Source organism: Danaus plexippus, chromosome Z (genome assembly GCF_018135715.1).
Source record: "Danaus plexippus chromosome Z, MEX_DaPlex, whole genome shotgun sequence".
NCBI lineage: Eukaryota > Metazoa > Arthropoda > Insecta > Lepidoptera > Nymphalidae > Danaus > Danaus plexippus.
Genome location: NC_083559.1, coordinates 13737654 through 13748289, shown reverse-complemented (window position 1 = coordinate 13748289; position 10636 = coordinate 13737654). Strand labels below are relative to the sequence as shown.

Below are 10636 nucleotides of genomic sequence, written 5' to 3'. Positions count from 1 at the left end.
AAGCCACATAATTTTATATATAATTCTTTTATTACAAGCATACATACATACATACATACATACATACATACATACATACATACATACATACATACATACAAACAAACATATGTTATATGATTAATTAAATTTGATTTCCCTATAACTTATTCTTTTTAATTAACTTGCATGAGATTATTTTCAATGCGATCATAGGACTTTTTTTATATTTCCACTTCGTGTTGAATGAAGTTCTAAAGTATTTACGGACGAAACTACTTTAAATATTCTAATTTATCATAATATTTATCTTAGTTTGTCAATAATACAATTGAAATGTTTATAATTTGATTCTCTGATGCAATAAACTCAAGGCTTGTTAGGAATTAAATTATATGTACGAATTCAATATACATACAAATTCAATTCCATTGAGCTTAACAAGGCTTCCACGCCGGCTGTTAGTACATTTATTGCGAATGGGGTTTCAGATGCATCGGTAATGTTTAATGCAAAATAATTCTCTGTGTTCCAATTATGATCCAAAATTAATCAACTATATTAAATAACAAATTTTATTAAATCTAACTTCTTGAGATATTTATAAAATTAGCATACATATTGATACTCTAAATATTTATATACACATGTGACAACCCAAGCATAATGACGTAATTAATCCTTATATATGAGCGACAGGAAATATAACATTTCACCCTTCTTTCTTTAGGATAAAGACATCATACAAGGTAATACAACTTAGAATATATGATAGATGAAAGTATATTGTCTTTTCAGATCTCCGTAAAAATAAAGTTTCCGCATACATTCTTATGAGCTGAATTACAATATTACAGAAGTGAAATAGGGACAAGTAGATACATTGTCATAAGTAATTTTTTAATAACTTAAGCTCAGTTTTATAGAGAAGAAAAATAACTAAGCCACCGATTAATGATACTCTTTGTTAAATTTGCGAAATTTGAATATTCCTTATTACATATAGTTAATAGTTATGGTACCTTTTCTTTTATATTTAAAAAGGAGTTTTAATTATATTAAATCGCAGCTTCTTTTTAGTTTTAATATTTTTTTTTATAATGTTCATGTAATTTGTCTTAATATTGACAAATTTTTGTCATCAAAATGTTGAGTCCTATATATTTAAGACGTTAATACATACATAATTCAAGACGCGTTTTCTACTGCCATTAATTTCAAAATAAAATTTATGGCCACTATAATATTAAAGCATTAGTTTTATTAATCTTATAAAATCACCTTATCAGCATAATACATTAGATAATGTGTAGTAATAGATGTCTTATACTTAGTCATAATTTGAATATTGGGAACTTCAATACCGTGTAAAGATTTTTTTAAATTAACAGTTAAATTATTTTTATATTTGTATTGTGAAAAATTTACTATGATATGGTATCTTTTCGGCACAAACATTTTTCGTCGTAATATTGTTTTCCTTATTTTTATGACAAAAAAAAAATTTATGTTCTTTTATTTAAAATTAATATAATAGAAATAGGTCTTATGATACCCAATATTTCTCCAGATTTGCAGAAATTGTCAGCGTACCCGAATTGGCCGTTGTTAAATTAAAAAACTAGGGAGATATTATAACGGATATGTGAAGGATCTGGAGAGATACTTTTAAAGTTTAAATACTCTTTTTTAAATCTAAATTGTTAATGGAAATTTCACAAATGTTTAATTACTGACATCATTATCCTCTCAGTATCAGCTGTAATAAGTTCATTGGCGGATATAGGCCTTTCATTGCAAGCCACTGAATTCAAATGGTAGCTCTTCTCTTCTGACCTCCTCAACCTTTTTGGGGGCAAAATTATCCCAAAGGAGGTTTCTATTAAACAAGGTTTCCAGTTATAAGTTTGCCTGCTATTGCTGACTAAGGCGGAAGTAATATTTTGAGGAAGATAGTTCGACGGATCTACGATCTACGAGATTCCCCAACCTTACAAACAACAATGGACTCTGGCTAGATATAACATACACAAGCAGACTCAACAAAAATCTTTAACTAGGTAGAAATAACCAATATTATTATGATATTATTTAATTAATTTTATTTCAAAGCAGCGATGCGCTAAAAAATTACAGATAACGTTTAATTGTTTAAAAAAGATATACATGTTATATTGACTCAAGAAGGGCCGCTTGTTTTTAAATTATGACTTTTTAATTTTTAATAAGCGATTGTTATAAAAAGAATAATGAGATGTTGTCGTGTCCACTCTTCTCTTTTTAACTGCACTGCATCACTCTGTCTAATTTATGATTTCAAATACCCTGACATGTGATGTAGTTTTCAGTATGTACAACTACCCATATCTATGCTCACAGTTACCATCAATGCACCTCAACGACCAAAGACATGGTTATCCTTATAAACCTTTATTAAAATTTGGTTGGAGGCCTTTTTTCAAAATTGGCCCAGTACCTTTTATCTAATTGCTGCTTTCTAATTTGGTAAATCTCTTTGACAAACAAAGAATAAATAACTTCAGTATACGATTATGTGCAGTTAGTATTCTTTTATTAATATTAACTCATTGACGACACCTGTGGTAATTACAATGCAAACGCTCAGTTAAGTGAAGTTAGTGCCTTTGTCGTCAAGGAATTCAAAACTATATTCCTTGTTCTGGCCCAAAAATAAATTTATTACCAATTATTACTTTTTTCGTTGTTCATTAGTGTAATTATTACTATTTGAAAACGAGGTGCAAGGGTTGTGAAGTTTGCGCTTTATAGAGCACAAAAGAGCTGTAACCTTACCATAAGTTCACATGGGAAGCAAATTACGAAGCAGTTCCAGTTTTTCATTATTACATTTTCACACATGATAATATCGACGTAGGTTTACAAAATTTTAAACTGTCAACGCTTAGTTTGTAGTCTCACGAGGCGAACTTGTGGTAAGAGTGTTGGTCAACGAAGCATAGAGGACTCGTCGTGATTGTTGTGCCTACCCTAAACTTAGCTTAACGAGCAGACGGATCATGTTGTCGGACGGTTGATGTCTATTTTGAATGGATATGTTCATCGGTAGTAAACTAAAATATCATACTTAGTCTTTCATCCTACAGTATCATTATATCTTTTATTACAAAAAATTTATGGTGATGTAGATTCTCTCATCACTTTAAGTATCAAAACTTTTAATAACCTTGATGTCCAAACTATGGAACTGATGATAAACTTGAAGTGTAACTGTGACAGAGTTTTAACAGCAAATGAAATATGTTTAAGTCAGTCCATTTCCGAGTAAGGTTCTACTTATAAAAACGTTATGCTTAAATTGATTGAAAATATTTTTTTGTTCAGAAAGGTTTTATTTTTTGAAAAGGAGCTAATGATTGTCCAAACTCAAAGAAAAAAAAACTACTACTATCATATTTAAAAAAAAAAACATAAAATCTAACCTTCCGAGATGCATCCGAAATCGTAGAAGAAGTTAAATATTGATCTTTCTGTTGGACAAAGATGCTTAAATTGAAATAAAAATAAATTTTGCAGTAAAAATAAGACACGTTATTCCTGTTTTATGGTTTATACATTTATTTTATATAAAATATTACTAATTTAATTCTAACACCAGAAAAAAACAAAAGAAAAACAGGGTTCATATACTTTGGAACCACAGTAAAACAATATACTAGCATAATAAAATATTAATAAAGATTACGAGTACATTACTAGTGTATCATATAAATGATTTACATTTGGAATACGCATAAAGTACAAAACCATAACTTCAATAAAACCAAAGCAACAAAATATTCTTAATTACAAGTTTAAACGTTCTAGTCTTGTCTATTAATCTACAGTTAATTTTCTAAAAGACCCGGGCATTCCTAAGTATTCTTCGTTGAATTTCATTTCTGATCGTTTCGATTCATCCGAAATCAGTTTGTCAAATTTTTCACTGACATTTCTAACTTCATCTGATTTCAGCATGTCCTTCCATTGGTCTAAAAATAAATAAAATGATTATTTTATAGCTACACAAACATATTATTTTCTTGTTTAGTTTACAAATTTGACACAAATGCAGTTACCAGCAAGCTTTGATAGGCTGGGTCCATCGCCATCAAAATCTTTAGGTAGTATTTCTTTTGGAACTTCTTTATGGAAATCTTCATATGTGGTGTGGACGGTGAGCCTGCTGGCCACTTTTTCCTTAAGACCTTGTTTAAGTATGAAAACTATTTTATCCACAAATGGTGGAGCATTTAAAAGATGAATTCCTTTTATCTTCGTACCGATACATTCCTAAAATAATAACCAGAGGGTAAACAAATATCATGACAATTTTCTATTAAAAAATAACGTTTTAGAATACAAACAATGTAAGTCCAAGAAAAATAGTTACCGTGCATAAAATTTCAGCCTTTTTTAATAAAATAGGATTCAATTTGGTTAGTAAATTCATGTTAAAATTTTTCAGATCTATAACATATCTGTCGGCTGTACTGTAATCATAACCAATGCGATATTCTCCAACCTAAAGTGACATAAAAATGAAATTAGTTGAAATTCAAAACAACAAATTTGTATAAATTTGTAGCTTGTGAAATTTTGTGCAACCATGATTTATAAATGGAAATTAACTCACAAAAAAACAAAATCTCAAATAAGATAGTAGTGAGAAATTTTCCGATTTGTCTGATAAGATATGCGTCACCATCACTCTTGAATTATCTTTTGGATGTAACTTCGGCAATGGCACATAGATCCTAAAACGTAAACGGAAGTAAAGTAATTTTTTTTTTTAATAATGTGTATCAATTTTAAAAATTAGCAATGGACGTAACGGTTTTTAACGTACAAAAAGTCCAGTAGTTTTTCAAATTCCTCGATTCTTTTGTTGAGATTCAGCTCGGGCATCATTCCTCTGGTTGTGAAAAATTTTTCAATTTTTAATTTTGTTCCCTCTACAGAAGCTCGAGAGAGTAAAAAAAGTCTTTCTAAAGATTCGCGATCTGAAATCGAAATGTTAAATTAATGAAGGTGCGACAGTGCTACTGATATATTAGATAATCACTATATTCAAAAACAATTTTAAGATAACATTTTGTATAATTTATACTTTTAATATTAAATGTTAAAAATATATCAAGATATTTTATTTACTTATAAATTTTAATATTACAAATATACTTTTGGTCTACGCTGAATGTAAGAATCTTTGTAACTCAATGCGGAAAGCAAAAACACAAAGATATGTGAAGTAATTAATGATGTTTCTTTTGTAGTGAATCACGCAACATGGTTTTAATATCATTGTACGAACAGGACTAGTTGTGTTGTAATTATATTATTTGCATCTAACTCAGCTGAACTTTTCCTATAAAGCGTTATGTAGTTTCTATTTTAAAAATCATATTATTATGTTTCCCAACATCTATTCCGATCACGATTAAAATTTTCAAATTTTATTTCAAAATAAACATAGTTTTGGTCTATACTTTTACATTTTATTGGGGCGCAAAGCTGGTAGGTATTTTTTCTTTTGATATCTAGCAAATATTGGATATCAAAAACACGTTCGAATGGTTTTTATTATATATTTTTTTTTATATCCATTTACTAACTATTAAAAAATAATATGACTTGAAGATAGCATTTTATGTTGTAAAAATATTAGCTAATCGTTTTTCCCTTTGACTGTCCCACGAGCTTTAAACTAACGTCTTCATAAATGTTCTCAAAAGTATTTCATTTTTATGTTGATGTGTAAAGTTCTCTGAACTGTGTTAAATTTTAAGTGATAAAAAAATTAAAAACTCTAAACCGTCTATAATAAAAGAATATTAAACTAATGTAATTTTACTTCAATGAGTACAAAAAAATGTATGACATAACATGAAGCACTTATTACCCAAATGTCGACCGGCTTCAGACAAATGATCCTGTTTCTTTATCCATTCTTCCACCGAGTCGAGGCTTTCGTTTAAAACTTTAATGTTTTCGATATCGTAGAATTTTCTGGTGGATCTAAATTCTTCATTCGTTACTTCCAGAAGTGGATGATAAGGAACGGCTTCCATATTGATTTCTGAAACGTCAAATTTGATTAGAATTACCATTTACTTGAAATCCACGTCACAAGACATAAGATCGTTTTGAGTCCCTTGAAGTTATAAATGTGAATTTTTCTTGTTAAAGGATAATACATTTTTATAGGAAAGAAGTAGATTAACAAGGTATCAAAAATAAAATTGAAATAGTTAATTTATTGTTATGATTTTAAAGGTCATAGTATTATGTCTATTATGACGATTTTATATCTATTATGACGATAGGTCTATTATGACGATAAAAAATGTCTGTTATCCAAATCCACATTAAAATAGCAATTATCCTGAGTGGTAGACCTTTGCCTTGTTAATTTACTGAGTTATTACGAGATTCCGCTGTTTCTTTTGTTACGACATTGTAAAAGTCATATTTCAATGTTGCAAAAGTAAATATATATAATAGTAAATATTGTAATTAAGACATTTCATTAAAAGGCAATCGATTTTGCAATAATTTTTTACTAAAATAAGTTTATTTAAGACTCTGAACAAAAATTATAAGCAAAATGTAACCTTGAACTAAATAAATCACCACAGGCTACTGAATTTATTCATACATGTTTAAGCTATAATGGAAAATTTAATAGAGTATCTTACAGACAAATTCAAAATACATATTGTTTAGATGTTGGTAAAAATTTCCTTATGGTGTTGACCTTTTTATTAAAAAATTCTGTAAATCACAAAACTTCCTGTAATTAAACATAAAAAACATGATTACCTTGAATTAGATGAAGTCTAAAAAATTTTCCCGATAAGGCCTACTGCGTAATTTTTAAAGTCAATGAATGCTTTTTCAACATATTATCGCATCATTTAAAATATGTTTCATTCGCTAAAAGTTCCGGCAGGCTCTCTGATAGGTTACTTCCTGGTGTGAAGTTGACAAAAAGATTCTATTTGATAATTAAGTCGTGTGTATGCTTAATGATCCGTAAGAAAATAAAAATAATATATTATTAGTGTACACGAGAATATATCACACAGATTTTATATTGAACATTTATACCCACGATATGTGCAGTTAGAAATCATATTGTCAATTATAACAGTGACGAAATATTAGGGATATGTTTACATGATATTATTTAAAATCTTTTTATTAATTACTTTTATAATTTACGTAATAAATAATTATATGAGATTTTCTTACTATCAATTACGATTTTTTGATTATTTATCCTTCAATAATGTTATTAAGTTCCAGGGCTATTGTGATAAACTAACCTAAGTCGTGTGTTAACAATGATAAATGTAACATTACAATTTTATTTGTTCTAGAAACTTGATGTTATAATGATAGTAAATTATATGTTATTACCTATTAATGTTTCTTCTATATATTTTTTATTTGTTATTAATTTGTTTGCAGTGTGTTACAACAATATAATAAGACTTAGAAGTAACATATAAAAAGACTATACAAAATTTTTGAGCACAAATTTAATAATATTTAAAGTTAAATATGATCGCGTGGATTGTTTAGATGTCTATTAAATTAAAAGCCAGTAGGTACTGGCATTTACATACGTCCAGTGTCGTCGTTTTCCTGTGTACGTGAAACACGAAAAAATATTATAGATACTTTTTGTTTTTTTAACTTCAATACAACTGTGACTATTTTATTTAAACATGCCATAACTAAATAATACCAAAATAGATAAAAAATATGAATAAAATACAACAACAACTTTTAGACATATGAATGTATAAAGAAATTTGGAAATACACTTTTCTCTTCGCATCAATGAATGCTCTCATTCATAATACGTAAGTGAAGTAAGAGGAAGTGAGTGAAATAGAAATAATTATAATCGTAAAAGAATGGCATACAAAATTAAATAGGATTTATATCGCATAAAAAATCTACATTTTAAAGATTCTTTTTAAGTATATCCGGTTCTGTGTAGTAGATTTTCCAACTTCGCTCGAAACGAGGTCACAAAAAAATACGACACGATATTATTGATTAAATGAATTATCATACAGATTTAAGTTTAACAAATAGACAGTGATTTTGAATTGATTATCATATATAACAAATATATATTTTATATGTAATTTTACGTAAGCGTGTTGTTGCTCTTAAAACAGGTTTAATATTTTTTTATTAATATCTCTATATATTAATCATACATATTAGATAAGTTTTTTATTGCTTGAACACAAATGGAACAAAAAACTGTTTTTGTTTATGATTTGGTTTAGGATTTCAGGATTGTAGGTATATTAAAATTTACAACAAGTAAACATTTTTAACTTATGATAAGTGAGAGAGAGAGTAGTGTGCACACAAGCCAATATTGGAGTAAATATAAACAAAAATAAGTGCACTTAATGATGATATTTACATAGGAATTATATCGTGCAAAATTTTCGTAAAGCCTAGTAGATTTCGCTGAGCTCAGATTTATTTAGCTTGTACTAATACTTAACTAGAACATGATTTCTCCGTTGTTAGGATAGCAATGTTTTTTTTTGAATTTTGTGTTGTTCTATGGAATTCGCTAGGTTTTCACAGCTACATAAAATCCGTGTAAAATCAACATAACATTATATTAGGATGAGCAGTGGTTTCGTTCATTATTTATTCCTCAAAAGTTCTGGGTTGAACTTTTAAAAGTTACCGTATACAGTTGTATAGTTGACAGTTAGTTGACTGATATCGAATTTAAAAGAATCGTTGGTTGTGGTTATTGATTAACATTTTTTAAACAAAACTTTCCAAATATATTCTACTTACAATATTGCCTGAGTATTTGTAAACTTCTTTGCTTACTATACTTAGAGCTAAAACACTTCGTTATATCTAGAATATGGAATCCGTATTCCCAATATATTTAAAAACTACTAGAGATTTCTAAAATTTAAGAATATTCGATTCGAAAATCTTAGTCATCTTAATTATTCGTATATTAATCATAACTTAATCGCTTGTTCTTCTTGTATACGGTGTGGAAATATAACCGAATAATATTTTTAGTTCATGGTTTAAAAAAAAAACTATTAAAGTTTCGGCTATTAATTTTTATGTTAAAACATTCAGAGTACAATATTAAATAATTGACCACACGAATTTTGTTCAGATTCCGCAATTAATATATTTCTGTGTGTGATACATACAGAAACACAAAAATATATATTTATTAAATAAATCAAATACAAAAAATAAACAATATTTTTTTTATATTTCTTTACTGGGTAAATAAAATAAGTCCTATTATTAAAATAAGCCATACGTTTTGCTGTAATTAATACTTCCAACCTTGTTGACTTAAAGGCAATGATATCTATTTCCAAGAACAGTTTGTTATTGAGAACAAAAAAAAAAAACGCTTAGATTAAATTATGTAAAACAAGAATGTGACAAAATGTTACTATTTCAAAAAATTTTAGTTTCCTTGTATGTTCACAACATGATAATTAATATTGTTAATATGACAGTTAATGTTTTCTCATCATGGCCAGTACAATATAGCAAATATTTCGATTTATTAAAGTTGTCTATTTCACCTCAGCTTGGTTTATAAACAACAAAGCGTAGCAGCAAACATAAAGCAATAAAGGACCTTGTTTTCTATGCACAGTTTTTAAAGGTTTTGAGAGCATATTTAATTCGCATTTTAAAATTTTGTGGAATCAAATACTGATTATAATTGAAGAGCTATTCGAAACATGTAAATAAGTTTTTGCTACTTTTAATATAAAATAAAAAATCATATTTGGGTTAGGAGAAAACAAAAGCGAACATGTATCACAGGACTCAAAGGTATATAACCACCTACAGATATTAAATGGTTACACAATTAATAGAATGAAACTGCAAAGCATCATAGTTAATTGAGTTTTGTTATTTATGTGCGACAAATGGTGTTATTAAATAAAAACAATATTAATTTCCATATTCACCTGTTCTCGACCGCCTGGCAGAGTCGTGCGTTAACAACTAATACGTGAACTACAAATGAGAGGATAATCGAGAGGTCATTTAGACGTTTTACTTTAATAACTCGGTCTCGTAAGATGCTGGGTCGATTGGTTGTCCTTGCAATGTAAACATTTTGTTTTCAATTCTACGTTCTTTTTTATTTGTATAGTATTAAGGCTTAATTTGTTTGATGTAGAAATATATATTGATTTGAAAAATATATATACTGGGACTGGGATGTGTTTACTTGAGATAGAAATTACGTCTAGCATTTAATAGCTTAGCAAATTCCATATAACAGCAAACAGATCGTCCACGAAGTTCTAAATAAAATTACACAAATACAAGTATCAACTGATAATAACATAAAGTCTCAACTCAAGTTTGCTCTGTTTATGTTGTACAGACTAGGAATGGACAAAGGGCACTCACATGCTTCGTCAGTTCGGACTTTAGAAGTCGAACTTACGCAATATAATCTCCTGAACACAGCTTATATTGTGCTGTTCCTATAAGTCTCCTCAAGATTTTTATTTATTTATGTATATATTTAGCTATATTTTATAAAATTTGTATGAGTAAAATATTGGATTAGAATTGGCATGAGTGT

The 10636-nt window shown here is 28.1% G+C and overlaps 1 protein-coding gene across 1 annotated transcript; it reads right to left on the bottom strand.

Moving 5' to 3' along the window:
* Positions 1-3549: 3549 nt before the first annotated feature.
* Positions 3550-10163, bottom strand: LOC116778075 (alpha-tocopherol transfer protein-like). Its single transcript, XM_032671942.2, has 7 exons — positions 10008-10163; positions 5900-6076; positions 4847-5000; positions 4634-4754; positions 4391-4522; positions 4077-4290; positions 3550-3989 (listed from the first exon to the last, which is right to left on the bottom strand). Exons 2-7 carry the CDS (start codon positions 6066-6068, stop codon positions 3835-3837), a joined length of 945 nt encoding a protein of 314 aa, XP_032527833.1. The 5' UTR covers positions 6069-6076; positions 10008-10163; the 3' UTR covers positions 3550-3834.
* Positions 10164-10636: the final 473 nt, after the last annotated feature.

Bases quoted from the DNA above. Each gene is read 5' to 3' on its own strand.
- LOC116778075 (XM_032671942.2), bottom strand. From the start codon at position 6,068: ATGGAAGCCGTTCCTTATCATCCACTTCTGGAAGTAACGAATGAAGAA. The intron at 4,523-4,633 runs GTGAGTTAATTT...ATGTCACTTTAG, and splicing joins ATTTGAGATTTTGTTTTTTT to GTTGGAGAATATCGCATTGG. The intron at 3,990-4,076 runs GTAACTGCATTT...ATTTATTTTTAG, and splicing joins CAGCCTATCAAAGCTTGCTG to ACCAATGGAAGGACATGCTG.